We start from the raw sequence: 23163 nt of genomic DNA on the forward strand, positions 1-23163 counted from the left end.
AGAAATTTTATAAACAATATTTTCAATAAAGGATATCTCAAACCAAYACACATTTTAAAGTAATCTCATCTTAGATGCTTCACAGAATGAGGAGGACTGATAGACACCAACACAATCATATGACAAAACCATATTCAGGAAGATTTTTGCAACCGATTCAAATTATATATTGCTGAGGCAAAAGGYGTATTCAAGGAAATAAGCATTTCTTAATTCATAGAAAAATACTCACATTCTATAAGATTATTTTGCAGTGGTGTTCCTGTAAGAATTATTCGTCTCCTAGATCGAATAGAATTCATTGCCTTAGAAACTGCAGATGCTTCATTTTTTAGAATGTGCCCTTCGTCACAAACAACAAAGTCAGGACCTAGAAAGAAACAATAATATTAGATCTCAGATCTTTTATGATCACAAAGTAGTTGGCAGCCTGAGGATACCCAATCTGATCTTACTGAACTTTAGTATGTTTTTGCAATAGTCTTGCTTTAGCAATATTAAAGTTTTTGTTTAACCTTTTCATGGGTATTCRCAGTAGCTAATCTGGTAAACGGTGACACATTAAAAATCTTTGTGAGCAATTAAATGAAGTCTGGTGATATGAACTCTCTGTGCACCAAGTGTGCATACATACATATTTTCTTTCATCTTGCCAAAATTTCATAAAACTGTTTCTTAAATTCATCTTATGCTGCCATCTACTGGTCAYCAGTAAATTGTAACAAAACTGAAACCCACGTAGCCATATCTACTTTTTTCCTTTAGTAAGACAGCAAATAAGCACTGATASGGGTATCCAAAGCAATTTAAAATCTAAGATACAGACACACAATCAAATGTGATCTGAATTAGAGAAACAAACTGCCACCGTGCAGCTGAAGGTCATGGCAAAATGTCCACAATCTTGAGGTCTACAAGAACTTAGCTGACATTTACACAAAACTGACTTAAAGAGCTCTTTCCAAATTAAACAGTAATGGAATTTTTACTAGTATTAACACGTAGAGAAATAAAATTATGGATATGCTGCAAGCACAACACAACAGCTCTCAATAAACTGTGTTTTAGCAGTTGCCTCGCATGAATGTGTAATCCCACTGTTATTTCACATAGCAGAGCTAGTTAATTAATGAAATCATTTCTCACACTATTTCCACCCCTATAAACCTTCCCTAAACTTGCCCTTTTCTGGTCCCCTCTTCTGTCGTATACAGGGCAATGTAAACTACTACTAGGGAATATATCTACTCTAGCAGCATTCAGCTTAACCAGCCACATGTCATTAAATTTTCACTCAAATACCAGATTTGCCACTTTTTAAAATTATAATTGCTCCCAGGGCAAAGATTTTCTCTTTTACAGCCTCAGCAATAAGGCAGCACAGAGCTTTGGAACTCCCCTTTCCTTAGCGGCAGCTGGGTATGTCACCAATGCTGGGATTCACAGGGATAGTTTCCCCACTAGTTTAGCCAAATAAAATCCATCAGAAAACACTGGATAACAACAAAAGCACATTTTTGCCTCTTTGACATTAGTTTCAACAGAGAAAAGCTTGAAGGAATATAAAAATAATTACTGAGTTATTTCAGTATTAGTTTGCCCAACAGCATGATTCCTGTCTACCAACRAAGCTAACAGAAAGATCTTTCTTTTCCTTGTTCCTGTGAAATAATCCAAAGTTGTCAATGCTCAGGGTGCTGCTGTTTTTGAACTTAATTACATATACACAGGTTAGTAACCTAGCAGTGCTACCAAGTTGTCCCAGAATGTCTACACAGATTTGGAAGAACAGAACAAGAAAAAAAAGAAGATTCACAAGAGGGCAAGACTGAGAAGGTCATAGGAGATACTGCCTCATCCATAACAGTTACAGGCAACCTCACTCCTACCTTCATTTTCCTATTTGAYCTAATACACAAAATCACTGACAGTCTACTTACGAAAGTGCAAGGCGTGGTTTCTGAACACCTATTCCTGTACTTCAGCAAACAACCTCCCTCCCAAATCCCTCACCAACATTATTTTCAAAATGACTTTTCAAACAGACTGCCACATGCCTGATTACTTAGCTCACATAATCAAATCAGGAAGTGTAACGTATAAAACACACACGTGCATTAACTTTCACCTACCTGGATCAACYAAAGCTTTATTAAATATTTCTTTAAGTTTTCTACTCTTCACATTTCTGCCTTGTGCAAGATTGCGATACATCTCGTAGCCTATTATCATCACGCCTCCTTCATCTTGCCAACGCTGGAGCATATAGCTTCTCTCTTGAGGGCGTTTCACAGTTGCTAATTCACAGACCTTTCAAAGAGAAAAGGGCGTGCTTAAATCTACTCTTAAAAATACCAAACAGTGGCATAACATTTAAATTSCTAAAGCATATTACTCTAAGTTCATTTTTCAAATAAAGTGCATTCCTTAAATTATATTTTGAGTGGTGGACCTTGCCAACTATTTAACCCGACTACACAGAAGTTATTCTTTTTTAAGAACTCTTTTTAAGTCATATACCTCTAGTTTCTCATCATCTTCTAAACCTTCTTGCCATTTTTCAAATTCATTCAGCCAGTTCAAGGCAGTGTTCAGTGGACAAACTACCAGAGCTGTTCGAAAATCCAGCTTGTCACAGAGTAAGACTGTATGAAGAAAACTTACTACCTGCAAGAGRAAAACACAAACAAACTCAAAATAAAGCACTGAGTTGTAATATCCAGAACAGAGACAAGTGTATATACATTTACATAGAAAACTTACCAAGTCTTGTTCAAACAAGCTTTCAGATGCTATAATAAGTAAAATTGCTGGTGTTTCTTTCGTAAGATGAAAGCATCTTATGTTCAGATGCAGAAAGAATCTACCTGGAAGACTGATGATACAAGTCCTTTATCCTTGAGACTCTGCAACTCCCTAACTGCTTTATTTCCCTGATCTTTTACTGATAATCTTCTCTGTGATTTACAGAGTCTTCTAAAAACTCTTCTTTGATTTAGCTCTTGTAAGAGCTAAACGGCAAACACCATAACAGAGTACAGCACAAGCACTGGCAAAGAACCACACAAAAATAAAACAAGTCAGCTATCTCAACTGTAACGGTCAAAACAACTAAGACGTGTTTTTCACTGTAGCTTTTTTGATGAAGAAGTTATCATCAAAGACTGTCAAATCTTACAAACACATGTGGATCACACAGAGAAGTATCTGGTGCTATGAAATAGTATAAATTTAAGTATATAGTATATGAAGTAACACGGACTGCATTTCATTTCTAAWATTCTGCAGAGCCTTAAATTAACCTTATGCTGGAAGTTTTCAAGTCCTGAAAATCCATTATTCCTAAATCAGAAGTCGGTATGTCTTTTGACTGTTCAAAGGTGAATTTTGACACGTGTAAAAATCCATTTCTATATGACTGTGGATGGACAAAATCTTGTTTCTCTCGTCTCAACATTAATGAATTAAATATCAGCAGTTGGACTTAACAGAAACATTCTGTCCATACATTGGTCAACATAAGCATTTAAGATTGAAGCTTATTTTACCCGAAGAACACACATACAGAATGATTGCTCCCCCTCTGCCTCTCTGTAGCTCCACGATACTCAAAAAAGAATCAACAAAATAACAAAAAAAACGCAGTTTCCTCAATACTCTTCAGGGTTTTTGTTTGTTTGTTTTTGGTTAACGGAGGCATGTAAATAAAGGTGTTATTCCAACCTGAAGCACTCCACAACAGCCGCTGCATCTTGCGGTTCCCAGGTCAAGAAAGAAGATTCTCCAAATCTAGCAAGGTCACCAAGTCTTAAACAGAATTTGTCTCAACTAGGTCACAGAGAGCAGGAACAAGTATTTGCTACAGTACTTTGCGTTTTGAAGATCCTCAGGTAAGAATAGGATTAGAGAGGAAAACAAGAAACAGGAAAGCATCTGATACAGTAAAGCTTAGGTAATTCTAGCTAAGAATTAACTGTCTCCTGCTAGATTCTGTCTGGAGTATGTGAAATATCTAGAAGTAATACTGAAGACTGCTTAGCTGCTGTCTTGTCTCCTGTTTAGTAGCTTCCAGGGGTGATGAACATGTCTAATGCCAACTAGAATGGCAGATGAGCMCTACAGAAAGCAAACACTTCTGACAATTCTCATAGCAAGCAGAGAAGCATCAAAGCCTGACCAACTGTCAACAGGATCTTTGTTCGTTACSTTACTGACAATGTTGCAACACTGGCTATTGTCACTTTCAGGTTCTGAATTGCACTATGTCACAAAAAGGTTGAGACATCTTTCACACAGCTTGGAATTCCAGGATGCCAAAATACTGACCTCACTATGAACGAACAGATCTGGAGCCTTCAGGTATTGTGATAGGGCTTCCCAGTCCAATGGGGAAGCATTCACCACAACTGTGCAAGTTGGAAGAGGATGGTGAGATGGCATTTCCTCATGGACGCTTTGAGGATCCCATCACCCTCACTGTAGGAAGAAAATAACCTCTTTGAGAAGCATCATCACCGTGCTAAAGAGACTGAGCTCCAAGGAATGRCTAAAGTGCCTCCATTTGAAGAAGAAACCTAGAATGAAGTGTTGCCAGCTGCTACGTGATCTAGAATTGGCAGCCACAACCTCACTTAGAAGAGTTGGGCAGATCTCCTAAAAAAGGGATTTCATAGCTAAGAACTGATCCCGGAGGAAGGACATGACTGAAATGATGGAGACTTGAAATCAATTATAACAAATATCAGTATTCGTCGAAGCTGCAGATACGAGTTCTAGTGTTCACCTTGTGCTAGAGAATCAAATTGGTGCACAGTAACTTGCAAATTCCTTAATAACCATTTCATCAGGCAGTTGGTCAAATAAAGACACAGGGATACCTCCTGTCTCCTGCAGTGAGCACACAGCATCCGAATCCATCAATGAAGGATTACGACAWGGAGACCAAAACAGCCCTGCTTTTATCCGCAGTAATCTTGTCTAACGATAGGCAGCAGATTTTTCTGGCAAGATGCACTGACAGTCACCTTCCTGCAGGTCAAGAGGCAGGAAGCAGATTCCTTGCTGAAGGCTCAGGATGACACCAGTTAAGGGCACTATCCTTTCCACCTATGAATGTAAATGTTCAGTCCTCTTCAGCACAGATGAGACTATTACTCTCCTTTCTTTAGAGATCTAAAAAAAAACATCTTTCCTRTTTCTCAGAAGGGAAGAATTCTTCTGTCAAAGGATTTCCTGGGAACAAATGAGGCATCATAGTAGCAAAATAGACAATTCACCCCACTGCTTGGTCTACAGCATTTACAGTGATGCTAAATTTGCCTAAATTCAAAACCAAAATTTATGTAGATASAGATATATAGAGGGGAAAAAAAAAAGCAAACAGAATCTAACTACCTCAGAACGTACAGACCTAAATACTGAGGCTTAGGGAATTCAAGAAAGTATTGAATTTAGATCTCTAGAGGTGTTTTCAAGTTGAAGGTGCCTTGGTAGAGCATAAGCATCTCCAGAAGCCTGCAATGATTTAAGAGGCCCAAGAAAGAGGGGTATGAGCAGCAATCGGTTTTGGAATAAACACTTTAAAACAGGGTTTGCAGTTCAGACTTTAAAGACTTACAGATCTGGAGAGTTGTCCACTTGTCATTTTACCATGGAAGAAAGGAGACACAGGTATATGGAAATACTATTCATTAATGCTCTATTACTCTGTAACTTTATTTTAGGAAATAGTCTTCAGCAGTGTAGAGAAGGAAGAGTTTACATGCACTGACATGAGAAAGGAGGCTTAAACTCAAAGATCTCAAGAAGCAAAGAATTGTAAAGTCTTTTTGCTTCACATTGTCATAAAATGTAAAGAAGGAAACAAAGAACCAAAAAAAAAAAAAAAAAAAGTTAAAACTGGCTCAAACTCCTATGGTTACTTCCAAGGCAATAATGTCTTCGAGTCTTAAATGTTTGCAATGCACAATGACAAATAATCACTGAAAAATAAAACAAGCTACCTCCTGCCGCAACCTAGAACAGTCTACATTGTTTATCTTAAACATAACATATGTTTAAGATAAGCTTAAGCTTTAAGATAAACTAAGCTTAAATGCTTAGAATGCATTGTTTATCTTAAACCACAACTATTAGGAGACACTAAATGACAAAAAATGCACTACAAATCTCTATTTCAGCAGTGTAGCAAATAAATCCAAAAACTGTGAGGAAAATGAAAATTTAAATCGTAACAAAAGAATGAAGAGCACAGTAAAACAGTACAACCTGCTCAGGATTAATTATTAAAGTAGTTTAGAAACAGAGGTTCTTGATCTACTACTACCTCCATTCTGTTATTCTGGGTTGATAGGGAGCAACACATCACTTATAACTAAATATAAATTTCTCATAAATACAAATTCTTTCCTGATTTCATTTTTAGAAARGTCTACAGCAGATGATGCACAAATATATAGCAGAATTTGCACAATTATAGTGATCAAACCTCTTTCAGAAATAGTTATTTTTACTATTCTGAAAGTTATTAAAATTGCCTTTTGTTGGTTCAGCATGCAAGCACAAGCTACAGACCAGGGGACTTTTGTTCCTTACCTGTAATGTCTTCCCCAGACCCATACAGTGAGCAAGAATGCATCCAGAACCCGGAGATGTCTTTGTTTTTTTTACAGATTCACAACAGCAATCCCACATGAACTGAACACCTGAAGAATATTTTAAAATATATGTATTATTAGATCTTATTTTATTAAAATTCAGCTGATAAGAGGTAGTCTACTCTGCTAAACTCAGCMCCAATGAGGCTTCAACTCAACTGCTGTGTTTGGTTCAGGGTATCTTCCTTTAAGAACTGGAGCAAGTCCAGAGATTTTCCAKGGAATGGAAAAGTTAGAGATAATGATCTTGGAGAAAAATTGAGAAGAACAAGCAATATAGAAACTTGCAATAAAGACATGTCAGGTATTAGGAAAAATATTCCTGACAAGAAGTCCCCAAAAGATAAAGAAGTACTGGAAGATTGTGGAATCTTCACTGAAAATTGTAACAAGCAATTAGTCTTTTTTTTCTCCAGAAGGGCAAATATACACTTCCTTTTGTCTGTGTGCAGGTAACTGGATGATTCTGAGGCCCCTTTYGACTCTACATTCCTAAGATTCTTTGTCTCTACAATGGAATAATGTATTGCTGATCTCATTTATTTTTGTTTAGATCTTTCAAAAATGAAATATTAAACCCTGTGTTTTGCCTTTTGCCTAAGAAGGAATTTTACTCTAATTTGGGTTGTATTAGCCATATTATCAGGRTAAAAATCAATCAATAAATACCTCTTTCATTTCTTACCATCTACTTGGTGTGGTTTCAGTTTGGTAACTATACTCCTGTGAACCTGCACTAATGGTTCTTTGGTTTCTTCATCTTCATCTAAAACTAGCTTAGTTGTAATTGGACATTTCAGAGGTGAAGCATCTTCTATCTCTATCACCTGGAAGCAGAAACAGTGCATGGTAGGAATACTCACACTTCACTAAGCATTTTGCAAAGCCTCAAACCTTTGCACTGTACGCTTGCTTCAAGGTGAACCTCCCCTCCCCACCCCATGAAAAGTAAAACACCAGACAACTATAACAGGAAATAAACAGCTTAAGACATAATTAATCTTAAATAAAACTTACAAAAATCTTAATGTACAGCAAAATACAACTCCAATTGTGGCTTACATGGCTACAAGCAAGCAGCTCTAGAAGTTACTTACCAAATTAAACTGAGATAAAAATATGATATTTTAAACATCTTCAGTAATTTATCTTCCTAGCAATGTTTTGCAAGGAAAATAGAACATACCTCTCTCAATTTCTCTCTTTCTCGTTCTCTTTCTGCAATGCGTTTTCTTCTTTCTTCTTCTTCTTTAAGTGCATTTTGGGTTTCTGTTCTAAGCTTATCATCTTTAATAATTTTCCTTATTTTCTTCCTGCCTTTTCCAGGTGATTTTGAGTCATCATTTTCCTCATCCTCAGAATTATCCTATTAGAAATGAAACAAATTACCCATTTACAAAAAAAAAAAAACCACAAGATCACCAAAATCTTTTTAGATTCTTTTAATATACATGTATATAATACTTATATTCAAATTTTTTTTATACATAACTAGATTAGCTCACAGAAAAAATAAGCTTTTTTCTTTAAGACAAGATAGTCAGCATGATAACACAAGTACCACCCTAATTATACCATATTCTGAGATATTAAGGGTAACCTCTGCAAGGTAGTTCTAAAAGTACTGTTATCATATGGTACTATGGACTATATAAATAATATATTAAAAATTAATACATTAAATATAATATACATTAAGACAATATATTAACAGCACAATATAGTACCTTGTTGTTATTCTCACTTGAAGAATCCTCTTGAACCTTTATACGCCTTCGTTTCTTTTTCTGCTTGTAACTGCGCTGGTTTTCTTCTGCCTCAGCTTTCTTGGCAGATCTATCAGAAGAGTATCGTTTGTTAAAAAAAAGGTAAATTATCGCTTCACTGATGAACAATGCTAAAAAAATACACAAAACATAATGCTAAGCAGCAGAATATATACCGCTTTCATGCAAGTAACAGTACCTTGTTCTTGGACGCTGGTCATCTTCAGACTCACTAACTTCTTCACTAACTGCAGATTCATGAAACTCTGAGTCATTTGAATCATCGCTGCTCACTTGGAAAATAAAATAGGATTTCATATTGAATATTATGGTGAACCCAGCAGCATCACTTATTTTGTAATCATATAACATATTGTTTAAAAATAAAAAAATCAYCATAGCAGTTAATTTCTAGCAGAATGAGTGCCATAAAATGTATCAAGAGGGAGCAACAGCAATAGGTGTCCAAAGTAGAAAAGATGTGAGCACTGGTTGAGTCCTTACAAATGGCCTCTTATGCTCCACATGGAGGAAGAATATAGAACTCTTCAGTAAACAAGATGTTTTTTCCTTAAATAGGCTTTTGTTGCAAATATTTTTATAATCATGATTTACTCTTCATGATTCATGAAAACAACACTAATTTAMTAACAACTTGGGCAATTAAAGTATTGTATTTATACCTTGAAATTGCTTCAGGCAACACAAGTTTAAAACTGGCTAAAAGGTCAATTAAAAGTACATTTAAAAGAGCAGTTAGGTAGGTTAGCAGAGAGTTAGTTAGGTAATATTTCCATGACTACCTTTAGGAGTCATCCCTGGCATTCTTGGGTAATTAAAAGCAGCATGCTATTCAACACTTGCTAAATAATTTGACTTTGAACACACTGGAAAGCTGAAATGTTTTATGAGTAGCAGATTTCAAACACAGATTGTTTTACACACTTGGGGAAACAATATTAATAATGGAGGGGTTAAAACACTGAGCTGAAAAAAAGTGTATTGCTCTAGATGGGAACAACGCAATTTACAGGGTTATTGCTGAAGTGTTCTGGGAATTACTCTGGCCACTCCTTATGTGCAGGTTGACGCTGTGTTGAGAATTATATATAGTTTTTGAAATAAATGTTACTGCTAAAGTAACAAGTCCATAAGGAAAATGAGAAAAATCAAGCACTGTTTCACACTGCCATCTGGTGCTCCATTAAAGCTTGCAGCATTCAAACCACGGCAAGAGGAAGTTTCTGGTGACACAGTGGCCTATTTATACAATTTCTCTTTTCCTTGGGCTGTTAAGAGAGAAACTGAGATTCATGACTTAGTTATACTGAGTTTAGCACTGTTATTCAAGATTTAACAATATTAACCCAATTCAACGGATAGAGTTAAGCCCAGAGAGCTGTTACGAGCTGCAGCCACTTTCACATTTTGAACAAAAGTAGTTATCAAATACAGATAACGGAAATTGCATATTTAATATACGTGAAAGTCTCTATAGAYGCTTTAAAAGTACAGACTTTTACTACAAATATCCAGTTTGGTGTGCTTTGGACCTGTTTTAGAGAAGCAAGAACTCCCTGTGACAGGAAATTTAAGCTGCGATCTGATACCTTTCCTTCTATTTCTGCGCTTCCCTTCTTTTGTCTCTTTGGGTTTCGCCGCCTTCTCCTCGCCAGACTCTCCGTCACTCATGGGGAGTTTGTGCCGCAGCAGCCTGTGTCTGTAGCGAGGCTTCTTGGACTCTTCCTCATCTGAATCCGACTCCGAATTTTCTTCCTTTTCATTCTCTTCTGTCAGAGATATCAATGCAATATGCACACTGGTAATTATTTTCTTATTTAAAATTTAGTCAAAATTAAAATTAAAAATAAATTTTGACTATTTTCTGCACTTTTTKGGGGGAATTATGAACAATAACATGCAGTTTTGCCTTCCAAGCATACATATTTTACACTTTCTGATCGTCTCAATTATCTGTAGCAACAAGTGCATTTGTTAGTCATATCACTCCTGAGCTTTTACATGTCCTACTGTTTTTTAAGCACCGTTCTTCACATATCCCTGGGAATGCTGAATTGGTCACAAAACCTAACCACTAACCAAAAACCCCCCAAAAACACACAAATAAACAAACAAACAAAAAAAMMCCCAAACAACAATAACCCCCCCACACACACACTTCCACGGGAGCTTGGGTTAATAATCCTAATGGTAATACATGCTGACACATGGTAATACACACTTGGCAAACTGCTATCAATAGCAGTCGATTGATTTTTTTTTGCTGAAACTAAAGAAACGTTACTAATTTCGATTTTCTCTACAGGATCTTTGAAATTATGACAGATACTACAGCACCACTTTTTTTTTCCAGCTGCTTTTTGGTGCTCACCATCATCTGCTGGGTTTTCATTTGCCTTTCCAGTTTTCTTTTCTTCTTCATCCGACTCTTCATCTGAAGATGCATCCTCATCAGAGGAAAGATTGGCTTTGATTTCTTCTAAAAGCATTTTCTTGGCAATTCTTTGAAGTAAAACAGAAAAAACTATGTATTCCATTGCTCAAGCAAATCTGTGAACAATATATGTAATCCTACACACCATTCAGAACTTCAAAAATCAAGTTGAAAGCTGAACAAAAAAAACACGTGATGAAAAAAGTCATGGTGATAAAGACAGGATATATCAGCAAAATCTCACATTAATTGTAACATGTTAACTTGCTTTTAGAAAACTGATGTTTATAATGCTCCTTAAAACAGCAGTTTCACACTTTACAAGACTAGAGAAACTATTAACTACATACACATATAAACATTTTAACAGAATAAACCCATTTTTTTTCTTCTGCTACTGGTTCAATTCTTCCCTGCTAAAACAGAAATAATAAAAAAGATTATTTCCCTGCATTTACACATTTTGCCTCATTTGTGTTTCCATTCTAATTGCCTGCACCCACTTGGCTGCAAAAGTGATGCTGTAGTAACTGGTGTAACTCATGGTGTCCCAGGAGGAACTGCTAACAAGTGCTTGCGAAAAAGAAACCACATTAAATCCCACAAATATCTGCAAGCACTTCCACTAGGGCAACTATAGAAAAAGATACATATGCATGTGTATATGTGCGCACACAAACACACACACAGAGTAAAAAACAATCTATCAAACAATAAGGGACCCGAACTTTACAGAAAATCTTATTTGCTGTCCTGCAAACTGTTTGGTCAGCTTCATACATTCATCTCAAGACAAGAATATTTTCAGCTAACATACAAAAACTTCCCATGGAAAAATGTTTTCTTTACATGCTCTTGCAACACATAAAAAAMCAGAAAATCTAATATGAAAATATATCCAAGGGAAGGCATGAAATGACATGTCAAATGGACAGGAAAACAGTGGACTTATCCAAGAACTTTCCCTCTTCTTCGAGGGGGAAAAAAAGTCCTGAAAGAATGAAACCAGGCCTCAAACCATTCTCCAACAAGTATCAGAAAGATTATCTTTCCATAGTCCTCAAAATTCAATGAAAAACTTCTTTCCTAGGTCAGATCTGGTCTATTTTTTTTTCCATTAGTGTATATTGTAAGCACATAGTTCAGAACAGGATGGTTTATTCCAATCAAAACAGCAGTTCAAAGCCCATGAAAGAGAATCACAATCTATGGTGCACTTGGAACAGGCATAGGAACAACGAACCCTGCAGTACGGCTTCTTATGTACCCAAGCTACAAACTACATTTTAATAAATTTGTATTTCACTTTCCACCGTACAACATGTGACCCCAAAAGAAAGGAACTTTTCAAAAGGAATCTTTCCAAGATATCTTTCATCATACTTCATACTGTCCCTTTTCTTGCTTGTAATACACTACTATAACTTCCACAAATGCTCTGAAGTTAATATGTGTTATTATTAAAAAATGGAAGTAAAATGTATTTGTCAACAACATGAAGCCATTTCAGATTGCTCAGTGATTCACAAACTGTCAGCATTCAAAACAAATGAAAAAAAAAACCCAAACATATTTTCTTTGAAAAAAATGGCTTTCTAAAGAAACAGTCCCAATGTAACAGTCCTGGTAAGTTTTTATTTCCATATACGTCAATATATCACACTGTAAACCAAGTGAAACTTAAAGGCCACAGATAAAGTAACATCCTCTTCAGTCAGTTTTTGTATTATCCCTTTCAAAGGATTTAGGAAAGGGAATTAGACAAGGTAAAAATAATAAGAATAAAAAAGACATGGCTCATGTTAGGAGTTAAGATCGTATTTCTTCCATCTGTTAATGCTTTGAAGAACATTTTCTTCAGAATGAAACTGTTTGGAATATAACAAAATCTTTTTAAAAAACTTTTGATGTCAATTATTAACCTAGAATGCAGACAGAAGCAGTTTGGCAACTTTTCATCACCTTTCATATTTAAAAAACATCATCATCACCACCACCACCACCACCACCACCAGCATCCTGTTGCTTTGGACACTAAAGTAGCAATGCTAAAAGAAATTGCAAAATTTTAAAATTTAATCCTCAAAGAACTGTCCAGTAATACTGCATCTGACTTATTCTGTATTACTCCCAATAATGTTAGCAAAGTCAATAAAAACTTGAATTTGGACAATGATACTCACCTTTCACACAACTCTTTTTTTTTTTTTTTTTTTAAACAAAAGCACACTGGGGCATAACAAGACAAGACAGGGGGGTTTATTTGTTCTTTACTTTCGTAATGTTTTTATGGAAAAAAAAAAAGCTGAGTAAATCATTCACTTTGAAACATCCACCACCCATACACAAAAATCTACTACTCATAAAGAAAACAAGCCACTGCTTCCCTATGAAGACCCATTGTCCTTCATCCCAACAGCCAGCTCGACCTCCACTCTGGGTAAACTCATTAGTTTCTAATTATTTATAATGATGTGGATTGGTAACTGATAGCTTATATACTCTGTGAAATAGAAAAAAAAACCCCTTCATAGCTAGGATGAAGACTCAACCACTCTAAATCTAAAGCAGGTGGAGCAACTTACTGAACGGATACAGCTACATTCTCTTCAATTTGTTTGACTGTAGCAACATTAGACTAATAGTGTAAGACATGGTTCAGACACGCCCAGAATCTAAAAGAMCTCTGCTTTTAACGTAACCACATAAATGAACAGAATTCAATACAAACGATTTTAGAAATAAACRTATTAAACATTGTAAATGCATCTGATAAATGACTGATATAACAGTTTATATAAATTGAGTACTGTGCTCCTGAAATTAGTTTACATTAAAATTATAAGTGGTTCAAAATAGCATAACATTCCTATTTTAAGATATAAATCCATTAAAAGCGAACCGGTTCCTATGCTAAGAAACTTCATGCTTTTCCTTTAACATTTTCATGTTTGTTTTAATATCAAACTGCAAGCACCAAGAAAAACAAGTCGTGGTAGCGTGAAAACACCCTCTCCCTCCCATTTTCCAAAAGAAATCCATGAAAATTAAAGATACTGTAATATTTCCGGGGGTCAAGGAAATAAAATATATTCTTGGCAACCTAGATTTAACAATTAAATACTATAGAAACCTTTAAAACACAGGAAGCTGTATTATCTTCTGCACAGGACTTCAGGCAGTAAAGAACCCTGCATTTCATTCTCAATTCTGCCACTGACTTACTGTGACCTTGAGCAACTGCCTACTCCTGTTCCCACTTAGCTAAGCAGATAGCRAGCTTAAAAGAACATTTTTTCGAGGATGTATTCACACACTGCCTTGCAGAATAGGGCCACAATCTCAGCCATGGCATATAAAAGCAATTCTAGAATAAAATAATAGTATATATGTAGAATTAGGATTTAAATACACTTCACTTTTAGGAGAATGAAAAGATTTTAAGATAAACTGGTTACAATATACTTTCTAATTTATGCTAAAGAAAAACATTAAAAAAGAGGTAAGCAAACTGAAAGTCACAGTATAGAATTACCTTTTATTATCCTTCAGACATTTCAGTAAAAATGGAATAGTAGGTGCAGCCTCTCGTGATGTGGAATCAAGTCCACAAAATAATTTGCACCATTCTTGGTAATGAATTTTAGGGAGCCAATGTGATGGACTCATTTACAGCTTGCCAAAACTCTTGATGAGCCAATGCTGACTATAAAACAGCTACTCTTAAAAATAGTCAGAACTTAAGATATTAATTAGTATGATATATTATTATCAATTAAATATCAACTCACACGTAGTGTTCCTAAATACCTACTAATTACATGTAGAAATAAAGTTGCCCAAAACAAGCCTTTAAGGGGATAGAGTGGAGAGAGGGAGAGAGAAAGAGAGGAGAGGACAGAGAGAGAGAAAAAATAAAGACATCTGTATGGGGCTAATAAGAGGCACCATTTTTTCAGCTAGAGCACTACTGAATTAAATGGGGTCTTTGACACACTTTTTAAAATTTAGATCCATTTAAAATATATTTTAAGAGATGAACGCTTCAATGAAATGTCATACATGTTGCAAAAATTAGTCAAAACTGCCAAACATCTTGTTCTAAATACTGTACTGTCTTTGTGGAAACAGTCCGATCTGAAAGCTGTCAGAGTTGTATTAAATTAAATGCTTGGACAAGAAAAATGTTTTACAAAAATTTATTGCATCCATCAAATACTTAAAGGCATTCTGCATTAAATACACTATGTACTTAATGAACAAAACTGCTGCAAACATTAAACAGTAGCATTTAAAAGATTAGAAGGACCAATAATAGATAATTACACAACATAAGATGAAAGCATACAGCACTGTCTGKCATATTATGACCCACTTGGATATTGCATTTTGGCAAAAAGGATTTCAAGACTAATATTCATGTCATGCACATCCAAAGGTATGCAAATAAAAACATCTAACTAGAGACTTGCAAACATGAGAGTTCCCACACTACAAATACCCAGTAGGTACCGTGTACCCTCTTTGGCCTAGAAGGAAATAGGCAACTTATCTGAATAGTAGGTAAACTATTTAAACACTTTGTGTGGAGTAAACAGAAAACAAGCTTTTAACGTCTCAGAATTTGTTCCATCTTTTAACACTTTTCTCTGATTTTAGGGCCAAGTACAAGGCATGCTGAATGCAAAATCAGACTGCAGTTACCAGTTAACATGTCTGAAGGTAGACAAATCTATCAACAAACACTTCCTCAACTCAGAATATATATTCAAAATATTATTTTAAAAAGTCAACAAAGGTTCAGCTTAAACACAAATTACAGAAACTGATTTTTAAAACCTAAAGCGATATTACCGGTTTGTTCTTTACCAATTGGGTTAACTCATTTCCCAATATATCTCTTAAACTAATAATGAAGATCTGTCAGTTAGCATTTGTTCTATAAACGCTGAACTTTGACAAAACTGTATTGGCTAAATTATCAACCATAAGCGCTTAAGCAAAAACAGAAAATGAAAAGAAAAAAATTAAAACTGGATTAAAATTAAAGCATCATTTTAAAAAATCTGGTCATCACCAATGTTTACATGTTCTGCTTATGACCCTGTGCTGTAAGTCCCTAAAAAGCTGAATTACTTCATTAAATTTTATGACTGAAAGCAGGCAAGAACTATATCAGCAGCAACATTTTGATGCCAAACTGAGGTCTGTAAAGGATATAAAACAGCGATTTTAAAATTTACTTCAGTCACATATCAAAACATACAACTCTATGAAACAAAGATACCATATTCTAAACTAGTAAGGCTCAGAAGCAGAAAAAGACTCCATCAGCAATTGTGCAAACCTAGGAAGCTGGTCGCATATACACTATGTGGCAAAAAAATCAGTTTCTGAAATACTGTATAAAATTTTGTTGAACAAATGTTTAGTCTAACTACAATAACTTCCAAAAAAGAAACTCCAGCTCRTAACTGAGCAATACTTTACGTTGTGCATTCACTAGTTMGGAAATGAAGCTTTTACATTTTCTAGCCAGGCTAATTTTCAATGACTACAACGGTACTGGTTAATGACATGTCTTAATGAACTAACTATATCTTACATAGATTCATTGTTATTGAACTTGAAACCCAAGCAATACATTTAGGCCACGATTCCAAAAATATCTATGCAAAGACTTCAAATGTAATGTATAATTAGCCTCCTTGATACCAGCTGAGCCTATGCACAGTGCTTATAGAATCACAGCCTTTGCTATCACATCAGTGACTTCAGGAATTCATTAATAGATTAAAACTCAGTTTAATTAACAGTTTGAAATGTCTCTAATACTGTTTTCTCCACATTGCATTTTCTCTTTATTGAAAAAAGGTGTTTCAATTTAAAAAAAGCAGATTATGTAACAGTGATAGCCAAGTTCAATCCACAGAGATTTTAGCACTGCATGTTGCACAGATGCAAACTTTTACCTTCTATTCATGTCACTATATGAAATTCACATTTAGCAAAAGTAGGTTTTTACCTGACTGAGTAAAAAACTTGTCACAAAACCCACATGTTCAATGGGAACATAAAATGGACAGTGCTGCAGTGCATTTATAACACACCCTACGCAAGGTGTGTTAGTTAACACTTCTAAATACTTTCTTTGCATTTCGGGATTTTGGCCTCTGTTTTCTGGCCCCTTGTTCAAACTTGCGGGAAGCCTGTGAGCGAGTCTTTACAAGGCAGGCAGTCCTGGTTTTTACAACCTGCTTGCTCTTCCGTTGTGCCGGTATGCGCCCACGCCTAGGGTGTGTTATAATCTGTTTTAAGTCCTTACGGATGGAATCATACCTATTCTCGGGATCGTCATCATCATCATCTTCCTCCTCCTCCATTGGAACAGCCCTTGACTTAGTCTCTCCTTCATCTCCTGTGGGAGGAAGGAAAAAACAAAAACAAAAGAACACTTGGTATGTGTAAAACCAGCAATAAACATACAAGGCACAAGAACTAGTGTCTCCATGAGAAATCTCCATGGAAAAGTATCTTGGTAATAGCACTTCTTCACTAAAACAGAAAAGGCAGTTACTATCTTAACAGATAGAAATAACTGTTTCTTATTAATTAAAAAATCATACTTTTTCAAGCAGTTGTTTTGTCCACATTATTCTTACTCCTAAACACAATTTGTATTTTCCCCTTCTTATTGTACACAATTTTTTTTGTTTGTTTTTTACACTGAAACATATAAAGATTGCATACTCCATTCAGGAAACTCCATTTCTGAATTGCAAGAAGTTAACAGCCATTTCACTACTCCCGTCTGAAATTCTGCTGCTAAGCTGAAAAGAAAGCCCAAGCAAACGCAACACAGTGTTACTCCGACCCAACTTCTGAGCTGCTCTGATTCTACTAACAAGTACTGCAGAACAACAAATTTCTTCTCTTTACTTTATTTTGTTTTCAGAGTATCAAGTACAACGTATGCATGTTTGCTGCATGTCTATGAAAACTTGCATTCTGAAAACTGCACTTGCCATCCTTCTAGCAAATACTGAAATTCTGCTGCTCAACATGGATACTGTCTAATACAGCAAACACACCAAATCTTCTTCTTCTACTGAGTAGATCAAGAGTAGGCAGCAACAGGTTTGTCCCAAGTTGTTTTACCATRTGTTTGTTCTAATAGATTATGCTTCCTATTAGTTAAAAAAAGATTCTATTATGGAGCTTGATCAAACACAGAAAAGAAAAACGTTACTTAGCAAAAAACCAACAACCAACCAAAAAAAGAAAAAAAAAACCACAAAAACCCTACAAGTAAACTGTAGATAAAGGAAAAGAATGCCTCCTCTTAAAAGAATGTCATACAGTTTATTCTCATAAAAATCATATGGTAATTCAGATAGGAAGGTACCCCTGGACATCACCTAGTTCAAATCCCTGCTAAAAGCTAAAAGCAAACTTTGTAAATCAGGTATCTCAGGGCCATGTCGTATCAAGTACTGATCACCTCTAAGCACAGAGACCAGAAACCTGTTGCAGGCATCGACCATGCCCACGGTAAAATCCTTCTCCTGATATCCCACCTGAATTTTCCATGGCCCCTCAACCCTTTTTGCAGGGTGTTTTCAGGGACCTGGCTCTGCCTTCTCTATACCCATTCCCCAGGCAGCTGGAAGGCACCAGTAAAGAGCTCTCATCGTCACCCTCCTCTGCCCAGGCTGACTGAACGCGGCTCAGCCTCACTCCAATGTCAGTCATACCACCTCCATCATCTCACTTCTTCCCCCTGAGTACATTGCTCCCTACCACACCCTCCAAAAATTAACAAATCTTTCAATTAATCACTTGCAAAAGGAAGTGAACTGGCAGCAATGCCTCAGGCAGCTTCTTACATGGCTATTAACTTGTGCCCCCTGGGCCATTTCAGTCCCTATTCTACAGACAAACACTGTACAGAAGAATTTTCTATTTTCAGGTATTTCTTTTTAAGATCCAGTGAGGCTCAAAACTGCTGCAGATCAGCTACTGCCTCATAGTCTAACTGTCTATATATGGGACATGTTTTAACAGAAGGGGCATTTACTACACAAAACATGCCCGTTCATTAATATGCAGAATTGATTATTTTCCATTTCCCTYGGCAGTAGCATCTTTGGGGAAATATTCTCTCGAATCCTAACAATCCTAACATTACCTGCACAAATACTCAGCCAGACTTACTTCATCAGAGGGCCTCAGCAAGCAAAAGTATTATGGGGCAGAATAAGGAACCTATCTTCCAACTGTTACTCTACAATGATGCAAAATACTTTTAATAAAATGCAGCTTTCTTACAAAGTGCTAAATCCGAAGACAAGGGCGGTAGCAAAAGGAATCTTTGCAGCTGCAGTGTTTTAGAAATCCTCAGAAACCAAATGCAGCAGAACGTGCTGGTCTCAAGTTGGTAGTAAAAAGAAATGTGATTTTGGTAAACACTGTTTTAAATCTGATCTTTAAAAATGAATATGCTCATTAAGTTATGTAACTTTTCACTTATTTAATGTTGATACTGCAAGTATATGCTTACAAGTGTTATTTGGAGATGCAAAAATGTACCTGCATCCCATCTGCTATCTCAATAACCACACTATTTTGTGTGCAGTATCACAAGCTAGGTGGAAGTACTGGAGTAAACAATTAGAGTTAATTCAAGTACAGAAAGTAGAGTGAAACACTGACAGAAATAAACAGGATTTGTAATTTCCTTCTCTCAGTAACCAAAACTGCAAACAGATTTCATTTTTCCTAATTAAAAATTATTTTCCTAAATGCATCCATAGTGCTCACATGTGAAAACTACCCTTTTGAAGTCCTCTAAAAACAGTCTTTATAATCAAGTGGTTTCATGTTTTTTAAAACTGTTATTATTTCCTAGATCTCTACTACTTATAACCAGCTTCTGCTAAATATTAACTGGACAGTTAAGAAGAGTAACAAAGCTTTGGAAGGCCATGAAGCGAAGTTAAGCTGTCTGGAATTGCAGACTATAACTCTTTCCATTTATAATAGCATCGCTTTCTTTTAGAAATCGTATTTTGCAAATTAAGTCAAATTGAATGCTTCCTTATCATTATCAAACTATCAGACTACAGATTTTTTTAAACATGTATTTAAACATCTTACAGACATTTTAACTTGTAGACTATTAAATATTACCAAAATCTTACAAGTTTCCTCTACTAATATGTTAACTAAAGTGCAGATGAAAATCTTTTGCACACCTGATGACTGACAAAATCCTGCACCAGCAGACAGCACTAAGCTCTCAGTCACTGGCATAATTTTCTGCTCATCGCTGCTTCCATCACCCATTGAATTCTGATCATCATTTTCTTCCTTATCAGATGAGGAAGAAGAAGAAGAAGTGACAGCCTTCTGCTTTTTTGACACCTTCTTTTTCTCCTTTAAGTTACCCTTTTTACTTTCTTTTGCTGGCCCTCTTTTAATCTTTTTTTTATTGTCTTCATAAGACTCCTCATCAGAAGAGGACAGTGAGTCATTTTGTTTTTTCTTAGACACTTTCTTTTTGAGACTTAATCTTTTCTTTTCTTTAGTTTCAGTCCGTTTTTTATTCTGCACAGCGTCTTCGGAAGAAGTCTCCTCTTTCAGAGGAGACTTCTCAGCATCAGAGGATAAATCAATATGGCCTCTTTTAGATATTCTCTCTCTCAAACTCCTCCTTTTCTTTTCTTTAACCACACTTTCATTTTTAGTTTTATCATTTTCAGAAGAATTGCAACTTCCTTTCTCTGGGGATGACTTTTCAGTATCAGAAGAAGAATCATCATCATCATCATCTTTCTTATAACTYTTTAAGTTTTCAGATTTCTTCTCTTTGCTTTCAGCTTTTTTATTCTTCATTTTTTCTTTCGAAGAATCCACACTGTGTTCTTTCTTCACAGATTTCTCTGTACTCTCTGAAATATCATCTTCCTGTGCCTTTTTCTTTTTCAAATCCTTGTTTTTCTTAGCTTCAGTCAGTTTTACACCTTTAGAAGGATGGCTCTCCTCTTTCTCTAGTAAAGGCTTCTCAGCATCAGACGACTCATCCAGCTTTCCCTTTACATTTTTTTCTTGTGAGTCTCTGTTTATCCCTTCCTTAACCGATGACCTCTTACTGTTCTTTTTATCTTCAGAAGAATGACCAGCCTCCTCCTTCTCCAAAGATGACTTCTCAGCATCATCATCTTCAGAAGATTTATCTCTTTCTTTCTTTATCTTTCTCTTACTAGTTACTTTTTTTCTCTGTTCTTCTTCAGAGGAATCATAACTATCGTCTTTTCTTGAGTATTTTTTCTTGGATTTCTTCACAGACTCAATATTACTCAAACTCTGAATTTCTTTTTCTAACTCTGAATCATAATTTGAAGAATCTGAATAATTTTGTCGTTTCTTTTTTGCAGAAGCAGGGCTTTTAGTTGATTTGCCTCTTTTAACATCTAAGTCTGAACCAGAAGTGGAACTTTTTCTTTTTCGCTTCCCATTTTCATCCTTTACTGGATTTAAAGTCTTAAGAACATTTGTTGGTGCTTCACTACTGCTATCAATATCTGAAGAACTGCGACTCATCATAGCTACCTCTTTAAGAACAGCCGGCATCTCATCGGAATCTGAGCTTTCATCTAATACTTCTGGCTTTTTTGATTTAGAAAGTTTATTAGGACTAGGACTATCAATAGTACTGTCAGAAGAATTTCGTTTATCTTTTTTCCCCCTGGGTTGTTTGGATGATTTCCTCTTACGTTTTTCATTATACGTGTCATTGCTGTCCTCTTCCGAATTGGACATCAGAGGATTGACATCTGTCTGGCGCCTCAGAGGTGTGGTCTTTACGCGTGGGGACCTCCTGAGATCAGATTCTTCTGCGGGTGAGACGGTTTCTTTTTCTGTGGAGCTTTCATTGGCAGCAGCATTGTGATTTTGTTTTCCAGGATCACGGTTTTCAGCTCTAGGTATTACACGAGTATCCTTATCTGCTTTTTCTGGATGGCTGACTTGATCTTCTGTTTTAACTGTAGACTCGGTAAGAGAAACAGGAGTCAACTTTACAATTAATTCCTTTGTTCCTTTAGCTGATGCTTTTAACTTAGCTCCACCTTTGGTATCTTTCAACGTGGCGTTCAATTTTACGTTTGAATTTACAGTCTCCTGATCTGTCGCTGTATTTCCACCGCCTTGCTCATCTGATGCATTCTGAATTTCCATGGCAGATTCTAGAGTCTCAAAAATATCTTCAGGAACAGATGAGGGAACAGATACTATATCCATGTCTAAAGCCTCTGTACTCGGTTCATACTGGGGTTCTTCATTCGTGCCGGACTTTTTATCTTCACCAGCAGCACGCTTGTTATCTGCTCGCTCCCTTGCTGGCACACTTTGATCCATGGGCTCATTGTCAGGCTGTTCTGACACAACTTTTTTCTCTGCCTTTACAATGCCCTCCTCTTTTAACTCTACGTGTTCCTTTCCTTCATCTTTTTTCACCTCATTTTTTTCAGATTTAAGTTCATTTTTTTTCTCTTTGGTACTTTTCTCTTTGATTTTAACATCCAAAGCTTGAATCTCCAGGTTCAGACCTTCTTCTAGTGCCAAGTGAGCTTTTTTGATGTCACCCAACACAGATTTAAAAGCTTTCAGCTGACGAAGCTGCACAGTTGGGCTTACTTCTGAATTTTCTGCAGCTTTTTTCAAAAAGCTTACAAAGCTAGCATTCATATTTGCTGTGGTCTCAACCAACTTTTTTGTTTTTTTAAGCATGTCTTTTGGCACCATTAGTGCCTTATAAGAGTATGTTAATGAACCAGAATATGATTCATCTATTTTTTTTTCTTCACCATTACAGTTTGAACTATTTCTCTTTGGAGAAAACTTGAGTGTATGGTCATATATTTTACTTTTCTCACTTTCAACTCTTATCTTTTTTTTGTTTTGTTGCAGCAACTGTTCTAAATTTTCAAAGACGCTGTCACATGCAGTGACCAAGTCCAACAAAGGTTCTGGATGGCAAATATAGCAGTGCCACTGGCTATTTTCATCCAGTATCGTTGACAGCTCTTTTCGACCCAGGTTGCGCAAAATGCACTTTTTACAGAAGGCGTTATGGCAGAAGTCACAGCAAATTAAATTTCCACCTTCGGCACACCATCTGAAATGAGACAGAAATATAAAATTATCTCCATATAAATGAGGTGAAAAAATGAGATATTTATGCATTTTTAACTGTTCAAAATGAAGAATTTGCATTTTAAAAATT

At 35.9% G+C, this 23163-nt stretch overlaps 1 protein-coding gene across 1 annotated transcript in view; it reads right to left on the reverse strand.

Annotated features, from left to right (window-relative positions):
* Window positions 1-23163, reverse strand: part of ATRX (ATRX, chromatin remodeler) — a 67955-nt gene that overhangs the window by 25414 nt on the left and 19378 nt on the right. Inside the window, exons 9-20 of the mRNA XM_026039125.1 lie at window positions 20132-23055; window positions 17217-17295; window positions 10815-10945; window positions 10033-10212; window positions 8622-8715; window positions 8384-8492; window positions 7843-8022; window positions 7342-7483; window positions 6595-6704; window positions 2521-2667; window positions 2133-2310; window positions 233-370 (exon numbers count right to left, since the gene is read on the reverse strand). Of these exons, the coding sequence (XP_025894910.1) occupies window positions 233-370; window positions 2133-2310; window positions 2521-2667; window positions 6595-6704; window positions 7342-7483; window positions 7843-8022; window positions 8384-8492; window positions 8622-8715; window positions 10033-10212; window positions 10815-10945; window positions 17217-17295; window positions 20132-23055 (4412 nt within the window). The remainder of the gene's footprint in view (window positions 1-232; window positions 371-2132; window positions 2311-2520; window positions 2668-6594; window positions 6705-7341; window positions 7484-7842; window positions 8023-8383; window positions 8493-8621; window positions 8716-10032; window positions 10213-10814; window positions 10946-17216; window positions 17296-20131; window positions 23056-23163) is intronic.

The sequence above is a fragment of the Nothoprocta perdicaria genome, unplaced genomic scaffold, assembly GCF_003342845.1.
Source record: "Nothoprocta perdicaria isolate Ctin4 unplaced genomic scaffold, notPer1 scaffold_22, whole genome shotgun sequence".
NCBI classification, from domain to species: Eukaryota; Metazoa; Chordata; class Aves; order Tinamiformes; family Tinamidae; genus Nothoprocta; species Nothoprocta perdicaria.